The sequence below is a fragment of the Eupeodes corollae genome, chromosome 2 (genome assembly GCF_945859685.1).
Source record: "Eupeodes corollae chromosome 2, idEupCoro1.1, whole genome shotgun sequence".
In the NCBI taxonomy this organism is placed as follows: domain Eukaryota; kingdom Metazoa; phylum Arthropoda; class Insecta; order Diptera; family Syrphidae; genus Eupeodes; species Eupeodes corollae.
The window spans coordinates 157,726,048-157,748,958 of NC_079148.1; the positions used below are offsets into that span (position 1 = coordinate 157,726,048).

The following is a 22,911-nucleotide window of genomic DNA, read 5'->3' on the forward strand; positions in this document are numbered from 1 at the left end:
TCTTTATTCTTCTTTTTTTTGTTCCTTTTAAGAGAAAAATGAAAATGTTAAGAAACAAACAAAAACTTTATTTAAATTGTTTTATTATATTTTCTCCAAAAGCAATTAATAAAGTAAAGTTAACTTTGTCATTAATACATTAACAATATAAAAAAAAAGAATGAGTCTGTACACAGCAAAATGGGATGTGAATGAGTATGGTCCAGGGGAGGATTTATAAAGCCTCGATCTTGTTCTTTCGTCATCGACTTTGTTTTTAACTTCATTATTTAAATAATTTATCAAATCATTGATTTAATTTTAAGAAACTAATTTTAAATTCTGAATTACTAATGTTTGGTAACCATAAGTTATAGTGGTCGAAGGTAGGTATAAGGTGCGATAAGGTGTCGAACTGAGAGTTGTTATTTTTACCTTTATGAGAACACGTTTTGCACGTTTCGATGCTTATTTGCAAAAACAAAAGAGTTTTATATTTGAAGAAGTGGAATAGGCTAAGGTGATAAGTGATTTTCACATTTTTTATAGTCAAATTTGATAATAAACAAAACTTTCCGTCGTTGTAAGGTGTTTGAACTCAATACGATAACTCGGTTTAGTAACTTGATATAAGATGTGTAAACAAAACAGCTGCCATTGTGATATTTTCCAAAAGCTTTTAATAAGATGAGGAAATTTTAGAATCAAATTGATTTCTTTCGCAGAATTTCGAAGGAATTTTCACTTTGATTCGTCGTTCTCAATACTGTTCGGACTTTTTCTCCGACTTAACTTCAATGAGAAATTGCAATTTTTGGGGAGGTAATTCAATTCAGTTGAATGCTAAGAGTAGTTTTTCGGACGTTTCTGAGGCATTGCGTTAAATTACAATCGAGTTAATTTTTTGTGAAATTTTTGTCAGCTTTTAATTTTTTGTCGGAGTTTTGTAGACACACATTTTTTGCGAAAAATCAAAATTGTTTGTAGTGTGATGGTTAGTGCGTGGGACTGAACTGTCAGAGGTCTTGAGTTCGTTTCATATTTGTGCCTGCCTACGTTTACTACCTCTTTCGGAGAATTGACAAGTCCTCTACCAGCAATTCTTGTCATGAAAATGCTTTTCTTAAGCCACTTGGATTCGGCTTACAAATTGTAGTCCCCTATATCAATGACATTACTCGCATACAAGAATGATTGAGAGTTGTAAGGTCCTAGTTCTTTACAAGCTGTTGCGCCACCAAATTTTGTTTTAAATAAATTGATTTAGCATTTTCTTAAGCAATTTTATTCATAGAAAATGTTTATGCAAGAAAAACGACTATGATTTTGGTTTATCTAAAATCACTCAAGTCGAATCCACCCCACCTTTGATTTTTTAATGGTTAGTACCAATTTTTCTGCGATACTTTTTTTATACTTTCTTTTTCTTTGAGGATTTATTTTAGAAGTCTTAAAAATTATCAAAAATCTTATACTATAATAATGATTTAATTTTCAAAAAAGATACATTAAGGCCTGCTGCACAATAAGAATCTTAAATTACTGCTCTATATCCACTATTGTTTTTTTAGAAACGCCCAATTGTCAGCAACTTAAAATAGTTAGAAGTTGTTTACAGATTTGTTTTAAATTTTGTCTGATATAAAGATTGAGTTTTTATTCTTTTTTCAATACAAGATATGTTTTTAAAATTACTGATTTGTCAGTTTCGAATGTCTATTTTTTTTCTCTAAATTTCAGTTTTATGACTTTTTAAACAAAATATTTTCTTTTCTTAAAACTTCATACTAGAAGTCTAGCTACAGAATAGGTTTTGTTACAAATTTTTAAACCTATGGTATTGCTTTTCAATACAAAATATGTTTTTGAAATAACTGTTTTGTCAGTTTCATGGTTTTTAGCAAAAAAAAATTTTCTTTTTTAAAACTTCATGCTAAAAGTCTTATCAATGGAAAATGTTTTATCACAAATTTAAAAACCTTATCAATTATTTTTGAGCTTAAGGTTTTTCAGAAAAAGTCTATTTAAAAATTATGGAAATTGTCGAAGATTGGTACAAGACTTAACTTATCTTGTCACCCTATCCTGTGAATTAAGGCACATCATTTGTATTAAAATACTTGAAGAAACCAATGAAAGGTGGATAAACCTTGAAACCTACGTCACGGCCAAGAAACTATGGTCCAAATTGAAAAAAAAAACAAGATCCCGTTGGAGGATGCATCTAAACAAAAAATTGCGATTGCTTATCAGCCTTATAACAGGTTACACTCTGTTGTGGTAGAATAAATAGCCCTTTCCTACAAAATAAATTGTATCGTAAACGACAAATCAATAGCTTACTTACTGGTCCTTAAAACAACTTGTACCAATAGTCAGTATTGGAAATTATTAATTATGTCAATGCTTTATGTGTTGCTAGGAAATTCTAATAATTATTTTCTCTTTTTTATTGAAAATGTCGCTTACGATAAAATGGCGGGAAAATCTCGAGAAGAAGAAAATGCAGCTTACCACGGATGACATGTGCAAATCCTGAGATGATGAGTAAGAACAAGATTACACCCAATGCCATACTAGCAATAAACTTTAGGTTCAATAATCTTGAAGAACGCAAGACATTCGAGGAACAACTTATTAGTTTTTTTTTTTAAATCGTCGTCGTAACGGCTGACACAAGACAATCCATAGAAATTGTAGGTTAAAGCATTTATTTTCTAGAAAAGTTCATAACTTCACGGTATCACAATGGGTCTACATTGATCTGGCAAATCAACCTAACCTTACTAAACCTTTTAAGGATTAACACATTTATTTAAAACTTTCTGTTCAAAATTTTAAATCACTCTATAAAATTCAATAACTTGTCTATTAAAATAAAAAATACAAAGATTAAGGCCTCAGAGCATTCAAATGAATCCACCCCTGCTGTAAGTGCACAATAATAGTGAGTGAACCGAACTTCAAAAGAAGGCGTGCCGGTACTGTGAGAGGGTGCAGAGGGGAATCTACACTAAACCTACCACACATTTATACACTTTACAGCCCACATAAAATTAATACAAAATAAACAAAACAACAACAAAAAAATAAAAGAAAACATAAAATAATAATTCAAATCAACTTTTGGTCTAAGGGGAGAACTGAACTGAAGTAGAATTATAAAACTGTAGAACTGAACAACTGAAGAACTGAAGAACCCGAACCAGAACCAGAATCCAAACAACGATCAAGGGAATGCAATTATATTTTGAATAAACAAGAAATTTTCTTTTTCTTAAAATAAAATGAAATACAAATACGTACCTAAAACAAAAAATATGTAATTATTTTTACATTTAAATTCAAAGTAAAGGCACATTACACCACATGTGTTTATGTGATCAATTCACTTCACTATACTCGTCCCGTCCTCTGTCCTTCTAGCAATCAAGGGAAGGGAAAGAAAGGCAGGGGTTAGCGTTATTGGGATGGATGCAGACAACATTTAATTGCTTCCTCAAAATATATTAAAAACAAAAAAAAATAATAAAAAAGAAAATAATTCCCGCATTAAATTTATAGTTTTTGAAGAATTAAAATTTTTCTTCTCTTTGTTGTTTTATTATTTGTTGTTTGTTTAAAAACAAAAATGCTGATATCTAATGTAAACTAGATTTCACATTTACTGCTATTTTTATAAGTTCCATGTTCCATCTTTTGGCCTGTGTGAAATGTCGATATGATTTAATTACGACATTAAAAAATCAAATTTGAATAAAATTAAGATAAAACTTTCAAGAGACATCGTAATTATGGATATAAGATAAAATTTACATTAATTATAATTCTAATATATTTTTTTTTTGTTTAGTCTTCTTTTTATTTTATTTTTGTTTAGTTGGGATTAAACCCTGAATAGCGCTTTTGGGAGTCGTCTGAGCTCAATCGAAGACTCAGTCTTAGTCTCAATCATTCACGATGCTTGCGTTGCGTGCTTATTAAATAATTTTTTTTATTTTTTTTTTTTGTATAAATTAATGGTCGCACGTGTCGGACTTAAAATCTAATTTCCATCATTATTCGTAACGGATATTTATATTTTATTTTTGTATTTTTGTATTTTGTTCCTCTTTCTCGTTTTCAATTAAGATATTTTTTTTTGTTAAGTTTAGTTTAATGAAAAGAAATAATATGAATAAAATAATATCTAATCATATAAACCGATAAACGGGATTACGCAAATTGCATTTAAAATGAACAAATTTAGACAAAAATAAAGTTTTAATTAATTTAGTATGTTTTTTTTATTTTTGTGCTGGTTTGTTGGTTTTTATTCAATCATTGAACTTCCTGTTAAATATATACCACGAGTTTGCTATTTTATTGCTGATTCATATTTATTATTTTTATTTTTATTTTTATTTTTATTTACTTTGAATAAAGCAATTTCGAAATTATTATTACGACGACGATGACTCCAGCGAAATTACCAGCAACAGCAACAGAAACATCAGCGTCAATACTTTGTGTTTGTGGGGCTGGCCTGGCACTGGCATTGAGATGAAATATTTGTATTTAAATTAAACACACTTACAATCGTTTGCGATTAATTTTTATGAAGCTAAATTTATTATTAATTCAATTAAATGTTTTTTTTTCTTATTTTTTTAATTTGTTTCGTATTATTATTTATCTTTGTGAGTTCGGAAAGTAAGGCGGAAAAAGCTTACGATTATTATTGTTGTTAATATTTTTTTCGTAAGTAATTTTTAGCTTTTTGTTATTTCTTATAATTTATTTTTGTTGTTGTTGTTGCTAATTGTTTGGTTTATGGCCTTAAGTTCAGTTAGACTCGTTTAAATGAACAATTTATTTATTATTTAAATATAAAAATAAGTTTTTGGGCCTTGTGTTCTTTATTAATTTTATCTTCGTTGTTCTTCATTTGTTATAAAATATATAACTATTGGGAATTATGGAATTTGTTGATTTTTATTGTTTATTTTTTTTTTTATTAGTTTATTGGCCATTGGGTAGTAATTTCGAATTGTTGCTTTTAATTGCTTTGAATTTAATTGTTATTGATTTGATTTTTGTTTCGTTCGTTTTTTTTGTTTTTATGGATTATGACGTTAACCTCGTTTGATTATAATTAACGTTCTGAATATAAGGAAACTACATATTCTAAAAGTGGCTCTCAAATTTCATTGACTGTTTTAGCTCAAGATATTTAAATCATTCAAAAGTATTTTTCTTCACAAAATCTTTATTAATATTAAAATTTGATTTAGACGTGATGTTTTAAAATGTTAAATATGTACAAGTAGTTCTTGAGAAGATAGAAAATAAGTCTAGGCATATAGTGATTTTTTTGAAGAAGACATTTTTGATGACGATTGTACTCAACTTTTCAAAACTGTTAAAATGAATCAACTAAACACTCAATTTTCATAAAAATACTTGAGAAAGTGTTCAAGAATTGCGAACTCACAAGTTTGATGAGCATCTTCTTAGACTAAACACCTTCTCAATTTAATCGTAAGTATAAACCGAAGTAGGTAATTAATCATGTGGAACTTCTCATTTTTTGAGAATTAATTTAGATGGTTTCTCAATTTAGGAGTAAAATCTTTGTTTTTAAATAAAATAAGCTTGTGTCCATTTCTTTAAACTTTTTAAAGGAAAACGCAGATTTTGAAAAAGAAAAAACATTAATTTCGGATGCCTTTTTTTGAATTTGTTAGGGGAAGAAAGAAATGCAGTCAGAAATCTAGTTTGAAGAAAAGACTTTAGGAAACATCTGACAATAAATTGACAGATATACCGAATTCCCCAATCAGAATTAGAATTTTCTTTCTGTAGGAGAACCAAATTGGTTGTACTAACGTTCTCATGGACAATATTTATTTTATATATAATTTCCATGGAACAATATCCCCAGAGAAAATAATACAACTTTCCTTTATCTTTACAGAGAAAAATAAATCTCCAATAATGAATCAATTTTTGTTGCCAAAATCCTCCGAAAAAATCTCCAAATCCAAAATTGCCAGGTATGTAAAATGTCATTATTTGTATTGTTCCATTTCTATGATATTTTTTAACAATATAGTAACACAAGATAACGAATACCCTGTTGAATGTTTTCTGAGTTAAAACCGAATTATAATTCTCTAAAGGGGTTTGAAAATACCTTTTCTGTTAGCCCGACTTAAAATTCGTTTTATGATCTTAGCTTTTTGAAATAATATTATTAAAATTACAATACAATCAAAAATAGTAATAGTTAAATGATTATTAGGGTTTTAAGTAAAATTTGGTGAAACCTTAACTAGATCAAATAATATTTTCAAAACAAATATGTTCGAGTAGTCAAATCATTCAGTTAAATTGCGCTATTTGGGAATACTCGTATGTCTTGGGAAAAACGACAACACTTACTTACTTAAGGTGGCGCTACAGCTCTGGGTGGATTGGGCCTCAACCAACGTGCGTCTCCAGCCAGCTCGGCCCTAGCTAGCTGTCTCCAGTTTCGCACTCCAAGTTGGTTGAGGTCTTCACCCACCTTAGTACGGCACCTCAATCGCAATCTTCCTCTACTGCGCCGTCTCTTGGGATTGGATTCGAAGACCTTCCGGGCTGGGCGTTGATTTCCATTCACTCAACATGACCTAGCCATCTAAGCCGTTGGACTTCAATTCTATTAACCAGGTCAGTGTCGCTGTACTCTCCATTCTCCATCTATGCAGACGGGACCAAAAATCACCCGAAGAATTTTTCTGTGGAAGCATCCTAAGACACTCACATTTGTCTTTCACGTGGTCCAGGCCTCAGAGCCATAAATGTGAACCAGGATGATGATTGTCTTATAGATGGTGATTTTAGATGCTCTCAATTGCCTTCTAAGTCCAAAGAAGTAGCGATTTGCAAGAGTTATTCCTCGTTTGATTTCAGCGCTGGTGTCGTTGTCTGTGTTCACAGCGTGCCCTAAAGCCCTTAACTACCTCAAAGTTATAGCTGTCCATGGTGACGTTTTGGCCAAGACGTCGTTGTTCAATGTCCTTTTTTGATGACAGCATTGACCACTTAACCCATCTTCTCTCCTTCGCAATGCTCAAAAACGCTCCACTGAAGTCTTCCAATTATGTCAATATCATCAGCGTATCCGAGTAATTGGATGGACCTTTGGAAGATTGTGACTCTAGTGTTGACGGTTGAGTGTTGCACGATTCTTTCCAGAACGATGTTTAAGAAGTCGCATGACAGTGCATCGCCTTGTCTAAAACCTTTTTTGACATCAAATGAATCGGTAAGATCTTTTCCGACCTTGATAGAGCAGTGTGCATTCTCCAACGTCATTCTGCACAAACGGATAAGTTTGACAGGGGTGCCAAAACTAGACTGTAGAGCTCTTCTCTGTGGATGCTGTCATACGCGGCTTTAAAATCGGTAAAGAGATGGTGGGTATCGATTTGAAGCTCCTGGATTTTTTCCAAGATCTGCCGTAGTGTGAATATTTGGTCGATAGTGGACTTTCCAGGTCTGAAGCCACACTGATAAGGACCTATCAGGTTGTTGACGAAGGCTACAGACGTTCACATAATACGGCAGAGAGGATCTCATATGCGATGTTAAGGAGACTGATGCGTATGAAGTTGGCGCGATTTAAAGGGTCTCCTTTTCTATGTTTTGGGCAAACCATGCTGAGATTCAACTCATCGGGCAAGCTTTCCTCCGACCATATTTCGCAGATAAGTTGGTGCGTATACTCCTTACAAAGTCATCGCCTGCTGCTTTAAATAGTTTGGCAGCGATGCCGTCAGTTTCAGCAGATTTGTTTGTCTTCAGTGTAGCTATCTTCACTTTGTCGAGGTCGGGTAGGCGGAATTTTTGATCTGCGTCGCCTTGGTTGAGTGTTTCTATCTCCTTTACAGCGGAATTAGGTTCGTCATCGCCGTTTTGAGAAGTGGTTTTTCCATATTCTCAACGGTTCTACTACGATGTTCTACTGATCGTCCCTACAGGATTCGATTAGTGGCTGGTACCCTTGGGAGTTTTTTTAATATTTGGTTAAAGACGACAACAACCTTTATTTATTATCATTATTATTTAAAAAGACAGAATATGAGTTTATTGGAACATTTTCACCAATCTTTAGAATTAGCTGTAAAGAATGATAGCTATCGCAATTTATTTAGAAAACCTTTCCACTTGGAAAGCTGCACAATAACATTTTTTAATTTATTTTATTTTAAGCCAGCTTTGTTGAAGTTCTGTAAGTCCAACTTTAAATCTTCGCATTTTCAAGTTTTATATTCGCTCTCCTTAAAATATTTGATATTCTGACTCATTTGACGAAATGCTTTACGAAAATTGAACCAAAAAGTCCACTTTTTTCATTGAATCTAATTTTCGAGATATCTTGTTACCATCTCCAGGAATCTTTACAACATTTCGGCAGTTTCTACAACTTTGAATCTAAAGACCCCCGTATTGCGCACATTAGCCAAAATATTTATTATAATTAAAAAATCTACATTTCTTGATTTTACACATGTACATACATGATGCACAAATAATTACATATTTAATTAAAACACACATAAGTTAATTCATTTAATATTTTGTATCCTATTGTAATTGTTGCTACCCTCGCACAGATTTTATTCAACGTTTATCTAATAATTTCTATACTCATCTGTATAAAGTCTTTAATTAAGTTCTGTGTGTATCTTTTTTTATTTCATTCATTCATTACTTGAAAAGATATGTATATGTAAAATGATTGTGCACTTGTTATTACAAAGCAACAAATTACATGCATTGCAGATGGGAACCCCTTTTTTTAATTCGTCATCAGATTCAGTCAGCGCAGATACATGATTAAAATCAATCCCCGTCTCCGCACTCTTTTATTATCAGCGATGAGGTTTTCAGTTGTTGTTCAGGTAGATTTACAAACGTATATTTGGTTGGAACGTCAAAGGTGTTCATGAAGGGAAGATTTCTGGCCGAAATCAAAAATTTCGTCATCTGCAAAATATGGCCATGTACAGATAGATCGTCCCTTTGAAAGTAGTAGCTTCAATCTGTAAGTACACATGTGCGACGAGCGACGACGATAGATACATTTTATATCTGAAATCTTATGCTCGCTATAGTCTACGGAACGCAACGCACCCTCATCCATCACACATAAATGCGGGATATAATTAAAGGTCAGTTGTTGCAAGCTAACCTGCATTTCAAATTCCTCGCATTCTACTTGCCACAACGCTAACTCTTAACCACCAGGCCAGGCCAGGCAAAGCAGGGGCGATGGATTGCTGTAAATATATCGCATCCTTTGGTGTTGTAAGGTGTTGCAAGTGTAATTGACGGCGAAAAACTTGCTAAAAAAAAGTGGGGCTTTTTTTACACAAAGTTACTTCCTTTGTATGATGCGAATGAGAGGGACTCTTGGACTTGTGCTTGGGCTGCACACAAAACATAACATCCAATTCAATGTTCATCTGCATTTCTTATTTCCTGGCAGAAAGGACTGCTGATGCCTTTGCAGCAATCACACTCGTGTGCATCGAGCTCGAATTTATTCCTTTGCCTGTTGGGATAGTTTGTTGGAGTTTGGACTTTGGAAGGGGGCTGTTAGATGATTTCAACCCTCTTATTCTCTCACTCTCTACCTTGCATTTGTTGTTGCCATCAGAGTTCCCATACCCATCGCATTCGCCATGATATTTCGCTAAATGTGCACAGAAGTGCGGAAGCTTTCATCACAAATTCAAGCCATATAGGTAGGCATCCATCCAGAGCTACATATAAAGGTAGTTTAGTTAGGTATGCGCCTTCCCTATAATTCGTTGGAGAAAATGTCTGTATGGATGGATTTAACATGCGAGAAATAGGGAGCTGTGTCATGGGAAACTACTTTCACATTGGCCATCCGTCCTGGCGCAATATAGGCTGGCTGATGATGCTCCCCTATCCAAGTGACTTTTCTATTCAAAACTATACGAGTTACGAGTACTTGTACTAGGACAATGACAACAACAACAACGACGACAGCAATGGACGTTGCCTGGGTCCAAGTCCTTATAACGGCGGCCGGTAGTAGTGAGGTGGACATGGTATAGTTGAAGGGTGGATTGGATATACCATGGATGCGATGATGATGATGACATGATGGCGAGGATGACGGTGTGGCATACGATGCAGTTGTGCACCGTTCGTCGTCGTCGTCGTCGTCATCGTAGTTGTTGGGGTGACTTTGGTGTTATTATATGCATTTTCGTTAACAGTAGCTAAAGGCGTACAAAAGGATGCATAAGGATCGCCATTGCCATCGCCTTCGCCAGCGAAACTCAGGATGCACTTGCACTGTACTCGATGCCTTGCTTATGCGGCAGCGGCATTATTTTGTGTTCGTTTTGTTCTTTATTTTTAGTTTGGGTTTCGTCCACTTGCACGCGTTTTCTACATTGCTGCATCAAATACTTTGGTCTATCGCCTTGGGTTTTCAGAATGTTTAGATGATGCGGTTGTGGATGGCAAATTGCGTGGAAATAATTTTGCTTCAGAATAAGATTGCTTTAACAGAAGTTGAGATATAAGTTTTAGATAGAGAATTATGATATCTTTAACACATAAGTTCAATTGTCTTGTTTTTTTGAATTGAACAGAATTTGTTTCTTCAAATCAGTTGAATATACGTTTCGCTAAATTTTTACAGAGAACCGACAAGGACACTTTTATGTATAAGGGGCCAGTTATAGCTAGCATTGAAATCGATCCGGACGAATTTTTGAATCGACATTTGACGGTGTTTCCCTTTGATTAGAAATGAAAATTATATACCGATCGATCGGAAATCACACAAAGAATTTTTGTTGAGACAAGAAAGTTTAGTTGCCCATTTATTTTTCTCTAAAAATGTATTTTTCTATTTTCCGGACGGACATTCATTTTCCTGAACAGCTGATAATTTTATGGTCAAAAGTGAAACAAATCGTTCCACTGATTTTTGTTCTAGTTTACACAATTCGGTGGCTTTCAATCAGGAAAAATGTTTCAATGACAGAAATTTCTAATGATAGCTATAAACGACCTGTCAAAAAATTCCAATGTTTGATTTCAATAATGAAAACCAATGAAAGCTATAACTGGCGCCTAAACAATAAAAAATCCATTTCACAGTTGAACATTTTTGGTGGACTCGCAGAATACTAGAATAAGAAATCCTCCGCAAATAGTTTTTTAGTTTGTGTTTGAGGATGTTTTTAACGATGGTTTAAACGAATGTTTGATACACATAAAAATATGAATTGATGAACTTACGAATAAACTTCAATATGAATATAAGTAAACATAATTTGTAAAACATTTTTACAATAGATTTAAAATTAACATATAATCGTTACTATAACTTCAATAAGGACATTTTGTAAGATGCTATATATTTTATCATTTTTATAAATTATCTTTTAAGCTATTAACATCTTAAGTCTTCAAGAAAGGATTATTTTAACTATTTAATGAAATTTTCATTAAATTAATGATTCAGTTGTTAATTCATTCATAAGTTTATGAAATCGTTTATTAAAATACACACTTACAGCTATGATATTGGTGACAAGTGAAAGGAAATACACTGTCACAGGAAAACTGAGACGTTTATGAAACATAAGAGTGTTTTTTTAAGTAGAATTTTCGATAAGTCAACAAAAAATTTTGGAGGAATAATTCTATCAGCTTGAGAACAAAGCTATGACTTTTTCGCACAAATGTCGAATCTTTGCTTCTTTATTGGTGCAGAACTTGGAAGGTTACTTCAGCCATTACAAGAAAGCTGCAAACCTTCGTGGATAGATGTCTTCGTAATACCCTAAGGTTTTTCTGGCCAAACCGTATATCAAATAAGGTCCTTCATAGAAGGATTTTCCCAGAACCTGTATACTTTATAATACGAAGGCGTAAGTGGCAATGCAGTGAAATCCACTCACACAAGAAGGAAGAAGAGCTGGACGACCGAGAAGCACATGGCGCAGGACAGTCGAGGCGGAATCAGCGTCATTAGGCAAAAGTTTGAGGGAGCTGAAACACATCGGAAACAGTACATGATGGCACGTAGAAGTAATAAAGGCCTTATGCCCCTGAAGGAGTTCCCAACGTTGATTCTGAAGATCAAAAGTAAGTAAGTAACGAAAAATTCGTTTAGTTAATATTACTGATGCCAAAATATTAGGATTTTTATGGGAATTTTGCCCTAAATGTACTTATAGGGATAAAAGTATTTTAACACGGCCTTGTACAAAAAAATAAGGGATTTAAAATTATACTTATGAAATTTTTCCTATAACCAAATTTGTGTTTTCGAATAAACTTTTACATCTTAATAATTAAGCTTATGGACTCTCTAAAAATTGTTTATTGATGAATTGTGGCTTGAGATAAATAAAATTTTTAGCAAACAAGCACTTGTTTGAATTTCCGTCACTTAAATACAAGGACAGAAAGAACACTTTTGTACTATTGCAGAAATCAGTTAAAGTCTTCATTTCGACGAATAGTTGTAACTTGTGCCGGTTTTGACAAGCCTTACCTTTCTAAAAATGTTAACAATTAATTTTAAATGGTGGATACATATTTCATTTATTTTTAATGCACAAAATGTGAAATGTATTCTTTTACTAAAGATTGTTAGGATATTTATAAAACCTTGAAACATTTAACTTTAACATATTTTGCAAATGCGAATATAAGTTTCATGCCAAATATTTCCAATAAATTAAAAAAATAAAAGGACTCAGTTATAATTAAAAATATTCTTCGTATTGTTTTAATTTTGTGAGATGTTAATGCCAAACGGGAAATTCTGGCAACACTGGTTAAATTAAGTTAAGGTTTGATACCTTTTAAGAAAACTTCAAGTTGTATGGATTTAGATTATATTTTGAGCAAATAGTTCAAGGCGCCTAATATAAAATAACTACAATTAATATATGACTGTTAGGGTTTAAAAATAAGATCGTCTCGAAGGTGTTTTTGTGAAGCAAGGGGTTTTCTTGACAACTCTCAAGGGTCGTAACGTGTTTCCTATGTAATAAGGGGTTATGGCTTCTTTAAAGGGTTTTTCCGATTAATATTAAACTTATAAAGGTAATCATCAAGTTTAGGACATTTAATTCCTTTAATACTTTCATGGGTTTCTGTTGTCATAATTTTTAATTTCTGTATAAGTTTGAAAATTAAAATCATTCTTTACTGAAGACATAATCATTACATCAATTTATTATAAATCAGCAAAGTTTGAGAAATACCAAGAACTTATGCATAGCTTAGTAATGAAGAAAGATCGTTTCCTAAATACTTTAAAAGTTTCAACGAAAGCCAAACTGTGCACCTCAAGACTTTTGCGGACAGTATTCAAAAATACCACATCTTTAATTCCATTTTTATGAGTGTCTCTAATCTTGTATCAAAATATACTAATTTGTTATAAAATACCTTTAAAATAAAAAAAACCCAAATAGAAGAAGAAACAACAAGAAGAACTCACCCGCTCTTCCTCACGAATCATCTCAGCAATTTCAGGTTTGATCTCCATCTCGTCCACATGATTAATACCTAAAGCAGACAGACTCATTGATTCGGCAGCAGGTGGTGTCGCGATCGGATAGCCACCACCACCACCTCCACTTCCAGCTCCATTTCCATTGCCGCTACCAGTTCCATTGCCGCCACCGCTATTAGTTCCACTGCTTCCACCACCTCCGCCTCCACCTGCGCCTCCTCCGCCATTTCCACCAGATGATGAATGATTATTTGAAGCCTGTGACGATGAGGACGACGAGTGATGCGGGGGTATTGGCGATGCAAAAGGATTTCGCACAGATGATGAAGACATGGACGGCGAAGGACATTCCTGTGGCGGCAATTGCTGATGCCGTGCTTGGTATTGATGCTGTGACTGTTGTTGCTGTTGCTGTTGTTGTTGTTGTTGTTGGTGTTGTTGTTGTTGCTGGTGCTGCTGGAGCTGTTCTTGGTGCAATTGTTTTTGTTTTTCTTTGTGTTGTTGATGGTGGTGTTCCATTATGGTGGCAGGAGATGGGGATCTACTGCGCTTGCGTCCTCCAGCCGAAGACAAATTCACCTCCAACAGCTTTTCGGTGTTTACGTGAAGACGTGGTTTTTTCGGCGATGGTGGTGACCTGCGTGATGTAGCAGTAGCTGCCTCCTCGCCTCTAACACCGATGCCGCCATCCGCGACTAATGTTGCACTTGCCATGGCACTGATGTCATCTGCGGTATCAGTGGTGTTCACCTCGGCCAGACCTCGTATCTTGAGCATTTCGGCGACTTTCAGCAGCGGATTTATCTGATCCTGACTCACATTGATTTCGCCTTTGTACATGAATTCCATGATGGCCTTCAGCTCACTCCAGCCCACGTCACGCATAATCACTATCGGGTGCTGGCACGGGTTGTCGTAGAACAGCGATTGAAAATACGGACTGCAGGCGGAGAGCACCATTTTGTGGGCCTTGATGGACTGACCCTCGCAGGCGAGTGTCACATCGACAAACGATTCGCTCTGCAACAGCTCGTCGAAGACATTTGTCAAATTGGTTTGGTAATTATTCCATCGCAGGCAGAATTGCTGATGCGATTGATTTCTCGACGAGGAAGTGGGACTTGATGGAGCTGCTGGCCTAGATGATGGCCTAATCTGGGTTTCAGCCGGGGGATGTATTTTTGCTGCTGTTGTTGCTATTGCTGAAAAGGGTTCTGGGCTTTTGGATGAAGAAAAGTTTATTGCTTCTTTGTTGTTGTTCTCTTTGAAAGGCGAACGAACCTCAGGGATAATGCTGTGATGGGGAATAACACTCAAATGGTGCTGCGATGGGGAGGCTGGCAACGAATGTGACTTGGGCATTGGCACTTCGATCCGTTCATCGTCGAGACGTGACGGAGACGGTGGAATGTCACCTGTTGAAGCCGGCGATAGACTCTTTAGAAATGGTTCACTACTGAATTGACTTAAATCTTTTATTACATCCATTTTGTATAATTTTTTTTTTTTTTTTGTAAATATTGTTCACACTTTTGTTTTCAAAATATTCTTTATTGTTTTTCTTTCAACAATTCAAGGTGACAAATAAAAACTCTTGTGGTAAAGTTTGTTCACATCACACTGTGGTTTTTTAAAAACCAAACATTTTATAGATAAATTATCAACTTTTACGTAGATATTGGAGCTTCATCGATTGTATTTATTGATTATAATAAAGAAAAAGCGCACTAAACTTTGGTACGAGTATCTACCGACGGCGATGTTATATATTTATTTGATTTCATTTATTATTCCGTTTTATTAGCAATAAATAACATGGGGAAGCAATGTTTACTAAAAACAAACCTCGCACTCCTTTTGGTTCCCTGTTCCCTCCAATTCGAAATATCTCATTTATAACTTTTTGTTCGTTGCTTGTGGCTGGTGTTTTGTTTTTGGCTCTCTCGCTTGCTCTTTCTTACGAACCGAAGTCTACTATCGCACCACACCAAAGCACTTTCTCAACCTACCCCCCAAGGATAGGATACGAGTAGATAGTAGGTCGAAGTCGAAGTCGCAGTCGAAGTGTTGGCGAAGGGTGACTCTGACTATCAGGGCGAGGGGGTAGTAAAAACTTGTGAGAAAAACAACAAAATTAATTTAATTTTCTATCTAAGTAGTAGAGGAGTCTCGCTCCCTAAAATCGATTTGTAATTATTATACGGGAAGCGGGTGACGGGAGACGGGATCGCAGAAAAAGACGATGATGGGGAAAAAAACGAACCACGAAGACTAAAACTAAGACCAAGACGAAGGCGAAGACTAAGACGACAATGACAATGACAATGACAACGACGACGACGACGAAGACGACGACGATGATGATGTTGATGATGATTATTACGATAAACACTTAAAGATAAATTCCATTTTACGGGAAAACGCCAAATTGATAGTCGGTCGGAAAAAGGTACCACTGAGTTCACAGTTTTATAAAGTACGCTGTAAGTACCCAAGTGTAAACAAAAGAGATATTTTTATGAACACTTAACACTCAATGTTTTTGTTTTGTTTTATTAAGGGGCGCGGTAGTTTGGGGGCACCAGGCACAATCAGAACGTGCGCTCAAGTTAATTATTTTGGTACGCACTAAAACACTGTTCGCAGGCCGACAGTCAGAAATGGACTGAAATGCATTGACGGAAACGAACAGTGTGTAACGGAACATTTGTAGGTGGTGGAAAATGGATTGTGCGTGTATTGGTGTTGAGGGATGAAGATGTGTTAGTGTGAAGAGATTTGCTTATGTGTGAGTGTTGTGATGTGGAAATAATTGGAAATGGGGTGAATGTTTTTAAAGAGAATTTTGGAATAGAACACAATTTGAAATTTAAGAGATTCTTGCTTTTACTAAGGGATAAAAAGATACATTTTTAGTTTTAAGTCCGCAGAGATAAAAATGTACTCGTTTTGAAGCGAAAATTAAGTTTCCAAAAATCTCTTAAAATCTTTGTATAGTTCCTATCCTAGTCATAGTCTATATTACGATCAAAGTTTGATCTTAATTTAGGAAAAGTACAAATAAGCTTATTAATTTGGTGACTAATGAAAACTGAAACTAGGTACCATCTGATAATTATGACCTTTGTAAAGCTTGGGAATTGTGGGACCACCGGAAAAACAATAAACAAATATACTTAGGGTAGCTTAGGTTAGGTTAAAGTGGCTGTCAGTGATGGAATAGGACAAACTTAGGCCAGTTTAATGGCCCATTGGGGTACTACATGAATCTTGAGGCCTCCTCCTAATTTCAATGAAACCAATTTGAGTCCCTTACGAAATGTGAGAGGCTGATTATGATAATATGATTTAGATCGGTTAGATCGTTATAGAAGAATTCTCCTGGGAAATTCTTGCGTTTTTGAGCTAGAGCAGGGCATGTACAGAGAAGGTGAAGAATTCTTTCCTCCTCTTTCTAGTCCATACAGCTTCTGCTAAAGTCATTTGAGAATACGCCTAGCCACGTGTCGTGCTTTTCTATTAGGCAGTGTCCGGTTATGACACCTATTATCGAGCTTATATACAATCTGCTTAGAGATATAGCAAGCACCTTAATCGCTTTAAATCTAGTATTGGCCAGATGTTTTGTGTGACCTTACCCGTGGTGATGTTGTGTCACCTGGTGTTTGCCTTCTTCATATCGTCGTGCATTAGCAATAGTTTACAAGTAGCGATTGGTATACCTACACCTTCAGAAGATGTAATTAATAAGACCTTCTTGCAATTTGAGGTTCAATATTTACAGCAGGTCTTAAACAAAATTCAGTAAAAAAATTGGATTTGACTTCAATGAATTTAGTCTTTTGATGGCAAAAAAACATTGAGTTATTCTTCATTAACAAAAAAAAGTCCCACGTTGGGCGCCATTTGTAATAATTTTTTTTATTTTCATTCTTTTTTATTGTTGCTTGTGTTAAAATTAGTTGTTTAGAGTAGTCTCAAAAATATTTATTTTACAGAAGTCTCGTTGAAATTGTTAGAAATTTAAAGTAGAAATGTCAACAAGAAACCAGGTTTAACCGAGTCCAGTGGTGCATGCATCAATTTTACATCAGTTTTCATTTTGAAGATCCCAACCAGCTTTCCAACTTTGTTTGGCTGCATATTAATTTTATATTCTATAAATAACATTAAGATCAAATGGATAAAAAAAATAACGAGTAGTGATAAACTGTGGTAAACTGATAAACAAAATACATATGTGCATAGTTTTGTTTGTCTTAAACTGCCTAAATTTTGTCCTCTGGCTTAGGTAGATGTCATGCTATCTATATATTGTAATAGTATTGAAAAAATAAACATTCCATTCGAACTCGAAAAGAGTTAAGAAAGGGCAAAGTGATTTTAAATATTTTTTTTTTTTAATTTTGAATATAATCAAACACTTTTATTTGTTGTCCTAATTGTTTATTTATTAAACTCATATAAATAACCGATAGTTATATGTTCACTTGAACTTTAGCCCTGAACAAATTTATAAAAATGTTTAATATAAATTTAAGCCACTATTAAATGTTGTTATGTCGCTATCTAAGTTGTAGTACGTCTTATAAAAGTATGTAGTTTCTTTTCTATTATATTTTCTGATGTCATACTTAAGAATTGGAGTGTTCAAATCTATTTTCTGATTAATTTTCAATTTCTGTATCCAAATGAACTAATCGAGATATATTAAGTCCCAATAATGATGGACCAATTCTGAAAAGTAAATATCGTCCATGTTTAGCCAACAAATTTATGAAAACTAAATTCAGTTATCATGGCTTGAAAGCGTTAGCAATCCATTTAATGGTATCTATTTCCTCCAGCACCAAACAGTCAATTTTAATGTTGATACTTTTAAATATTGTCTTCGCTCCTTATGCGACACTAATACGAACTAACAGCTCTTGAATTTCGTTAATCATAATGATCCAATTCAACAATAAAAGAACCTCGATTTTTTTCTTGGGATTGATTTTTGGTTACACAATACTTTTAAAGTGAAACCTGCAAGATTTGAAGATTATGCAATGCAAATGTGGACCACGGCTTCACCTTAAATGGTCCATCCGCTTAGTCCTGTCTTGGCTTACTTTTTCTTACATTTTGGCCGGTATCTCACGAATAAATGCTTACATTTTGGCTTCAAAGTGTCAATTGAAGTGGGCTTATCATGACATAACCATGAGCTTATCACTAAAGACATGAACATAGCTCTACAAAAAATAGTCTAGATACATTCAATCGCTTTAAATAGGCGGCCAATTGACCGGCTCGAAACGTGAAATAAAACCGTTCTCGAACTCGACTCTTAATGTTTCCATTTTTTTGAAACCACATTTTAAGTGCAAAATGAATAAAATGCAATAAATTTGCAATAACTTTGTTTGAAAGTAACACAAAAAACGAAACGTGCGTGAGCTGTCAAAACCAGTAAGTAAAAGTAAAATTTTCAAAATCGTCAACGCCTTTCTAATAAGAGAATGTATTTTCCAAGATATATTCAATATCGACAATACCTCAAGTCAATCGGTAGAAAATTGTCTGGGTTATAAATCCGGCTAACTAACGCATCTAAAGTTTTCAAAACTAGCAATTCGCGAACAACCGAGTACTGTATTTCAAACCAACATTTGTGACGTCCTATGAAACGGCATTTAAAGTAATAAATAATTTAGTTTAACATACAAATATTTTATAATTGATGTTAGTTATCAGGACTCCAAAATTCCACAAAACTTATTTACAGTGCGTTAAACTAACATGCCGGAGATCTTGGGTTCAAACTATGCCTAAAGTTTGTTTCACGGGTACTGCCTCTTGCGAGGAATTGACAAATCCTCCAAGAGTAATTCTTGTCACTAAAAGTGCTTTCTAAATTAGCCGTCCGGATTCGGCTTAAAACTGTAGGTCCCCCCTCTATTCCTGACAACATAACACGAGTTGTAAGTCACTAGGCCATTATTGACACCTAATTTAATGAATAGCCAAAACCAACATCCCTAACTTTGAAACATTAATAAAAAATACAATAATGTTTAAGTACAGAAAAATAGAGAAATTGTATTTATTATCGTCAGAAATAATATTTTAATTTTTCATAAATAAATTATCCATATAACAGAATAAACATAAAAAACACACTCTTAGTTCCTCTTAATTTAGCGCATTTATGAGAAAAACTTATAATTGCACTTGCACAAAAATTATTCCTTCTCTTCTAAAATATAAGAGATAATAATAAATAATTGTTCTCTTAGTTTATTTTTGTATAAAAAGTGCATTCTTCTTTTTTTCTCGTTCTCATCAAAAATAAAAACAAAAAACAAAAACACAAAAAAATAATGGGATAGGAAAACCAAAACAGAATGAAAAAAAGTGCACTTTAAAAATGTCCACTATTCAACTCGAAAGAGCCACTAGTTTAATTCCAACAACTTACACTATCAAGTAATTTTCTTGACACGCCCACTTTTCCAATACGTACACGGAGGAGCCCCACCACTATTTCCATTGTATTGGCGTCAAGATCAAAGAAGAAACCGTCGTAGCAGGTGCATATGCCCACAACGGACAGAACGGACCATCAGCATCAGAGTAAATGCGAAATAATAATAAAAAAGGAAAAGAATAAAAACAAAAACAGAAAAAGGAAAAGAAAATAGGGAATGAGAAATTCAAAGTGATGGGATGGGATATGGCAAAAAAAAAGAGCAAGTTCATTCATTATACACAAAAATGACGTCAGAGGGCGGTGCTTGAGCCAGAAAAAGTCACGTGCTCTAGCAATCCAGCACTCTTGAGCAATTTGTTTACCTGTGGCCATGCTATGGATATTGCATATGTGCCGTTAAATGTGGGATGCATGTGCGTTTGCCGGACATTGCACACATCCATTACACACTATTCCATACATTTGCATGTGTGTGTACAGCTAGAGTGAGCAGAGCACACCTACAAACTTGAAAAACTAAGTTTAACGACGGCGATTTATTGAAGGAAAAAATACAATATACCTACGAGGGGAGAAAATGCCGTGTAAAAATTACTGTTATTGTTATTCATCAATTTTTATTGTGGGAATATATTTTGAAATGAGTAGAAAATACTTTTTTGTTTGTTTTTCTTCTTTACAATTTATTGGACTATCTATTGGAAGAAAACTTTACATCAATTTATTGTTAAGCTTCTATTTAGGTTAGGTATTCTTTGCGGTGAAGACAGGTAGCTTTGTTAGTGGAGAGGGTCTACCACCTTTTCTTTTTGAAGGATTTACTGAGACTTTTTAATTACTATTCCATGCTGCACCTCGACTAGGTGTCGTTCAACACGTTCTTATCACTTAGAATTGTATCAAAAAAGTGGTTATTTATGCCTACACAATTTATTTATCTCCTCAAGAAATATGAATGCAGGTACTATATCTTTGTATATATTCACCTATGAACCAAATGTAATATATTACCATTTTCCCAGGCTTATTATTGCAACAGTCCGTTGAGAACTAGGGCCAAGTGACTTACAACTCTCAACCAGCGTAATCTGAACAGCTAATTAACTTGTCAATTCCTCGCAAGAGGCAGTACTCGTGAAAAAACTTTTAGATAGCACAGGCAGGGATTGAACCCAAGACCTCTGGCAAGTCAGTCCAACACACTTTTTTCCCAGGCTTAGGTTTCCTTTTAATCACCGGCTTATGTAAATATTATTCCTACATTTTCTGATCACAGATCAATTAATAACTTAAACACCTTCCTTGCAGGTTTTACTTTAAAAAAAAAGTAATTTAAATGAAACAAAACAAAAAGCAAAACATTTTTTGAAGTAACACATCTTTGAAAACATTCGTATTTTAAGGGCCTTGCACATAAGAGCGAACAACGAATGAACGATTGGGCGAACAAACGCGATTTTACACATTTCAAAGATCAATTTCAAACAAAAACACATTGAAATTATAAGAACCCAATTGACACTTATGTTATTATAATAAAATTTTGAATTCTGTTTACTAAAACAAGACAATTTTGTAAAAACAATTTGGTAGTAACGAATAGCAGTGTGGTTGCTACGAACTTAACTTAACTTAACCTCAAAATTCTGCCACTCTTGTATTGTTTGTTGAAAAGGGTAATTATAAATTGACAATTCGTCACTGTCTGCAAATAGAAATAAAACTCATGTGAAAGAAAAGTCAATAAGTAAGTTTAATAAGTTCGGACTCAATCCTTCAAGTCGGTTTTTTAGATAGGACCTACCTACCTTTTAAAAAAGACAAACTTTTTTGAGACTGCTCAGTATTTTGTTAATCAGTAAAGTTCATGACGGTTTTTCAAATCTGTGATATCCTTTTATATATTTTCAGTAACGTTTTTACTTTCCTGCAGAAAAACTAAAGGAGCACTGCGTCCTAACAGGAAAACGCAAAGCAGTTTTTTTCAATAGAATCGCAGTAAGTTTTTGGAATATGTATATTGAAGAAATAATATAAAAGTAATGCATATTTAGATTTAGCAATTGAGTTAAATCGAAGACCAGGCTCAGCGTCAAAATAATAGAAGCATATCATTTAAAGTTTATTTCAAAACTATAAATTTTGCAAAACCTTTATTAAATTTTTGTTTTACTTTGACCATAACAATGAAATACAATATTAATTTTCTAGTTCGCATTTTTTAAAGAAACTTATTTTAAAAACCTGGCCCTCTTTTAAGTCACTATATAATAAAATAGCATGTAAGAAAGAATGTAATGTCTTCAAATAAACCTTCAAAGCTAGAAATCTGTCAAGATACAATACCAAACTTCACAACCTACGCTTTTTTCACTCGATTCGCACTGAAGTGGAAATATACTTTTTTTTGAGTTAGATAGAACAGTGTTTCCCAACCTTTTGTCTGCTATGTCCCACCGGAACCTTTCCAAAATCTTCATGCCCCGTACATTATAAATATAGACCTCAATAATTTTGAACATACGAGTACAAACATCTTAAAAGTTGAATTAAAAAAACCATAAAAAATAAGTAAACACAGTCAGATTTTTTTCAAAACATATAAAGCTGAAATTCAAGTAGTAAAAAATATTTTAATAGTAATGTATTGTTTTAATTTACTGAGATCCTTGGGCTTGATGCCTCCTGGAAATGGATTTTTTGACAGGTTCAAGTAAACTTGACAGCTTCAATCTCAAGTCTGCTAGTTTTGTTATATCAAGACGATTTCTTTTTTTTATCAGGAAGTCATTTATGGCACTAAATCCGTATTCCGTTAAATATGAAGATGGAAAAGGTATTATCAGTTCTCTAGCATATTTGGTTGTATTGGAGTATTTTATTTCGGTTTCTTTAGAAAGCCATG

General features: G+C 34.0%; 1 protein-coding gene across 1 annotated transcript in view; it reads right to left on the reverse strand.

The window, feature by feature from the left end:
* LOC129944010 (protein bric-a-brac 2) overlaps nt 1–16,182 on the reverse strand; it is a 38,410-nt gene extending 22,228 nt beyond the window's left edge. The window contains exon 1 of the mRNA XM_056053134.1: nt 13,517–16,182. Within this exon, the coding sequence (XP_055909109.1) occupies nt 13,517–15,019 (1,503 nt within the window). The 5' untranslated portion in view covers nt 15,020–16,182. The remainder of the gene's footprint in view (nt 1–13,516) is intronic.
* Nucleotides 16,183–22,911: the final 6,729 nt, after the last annotated feature.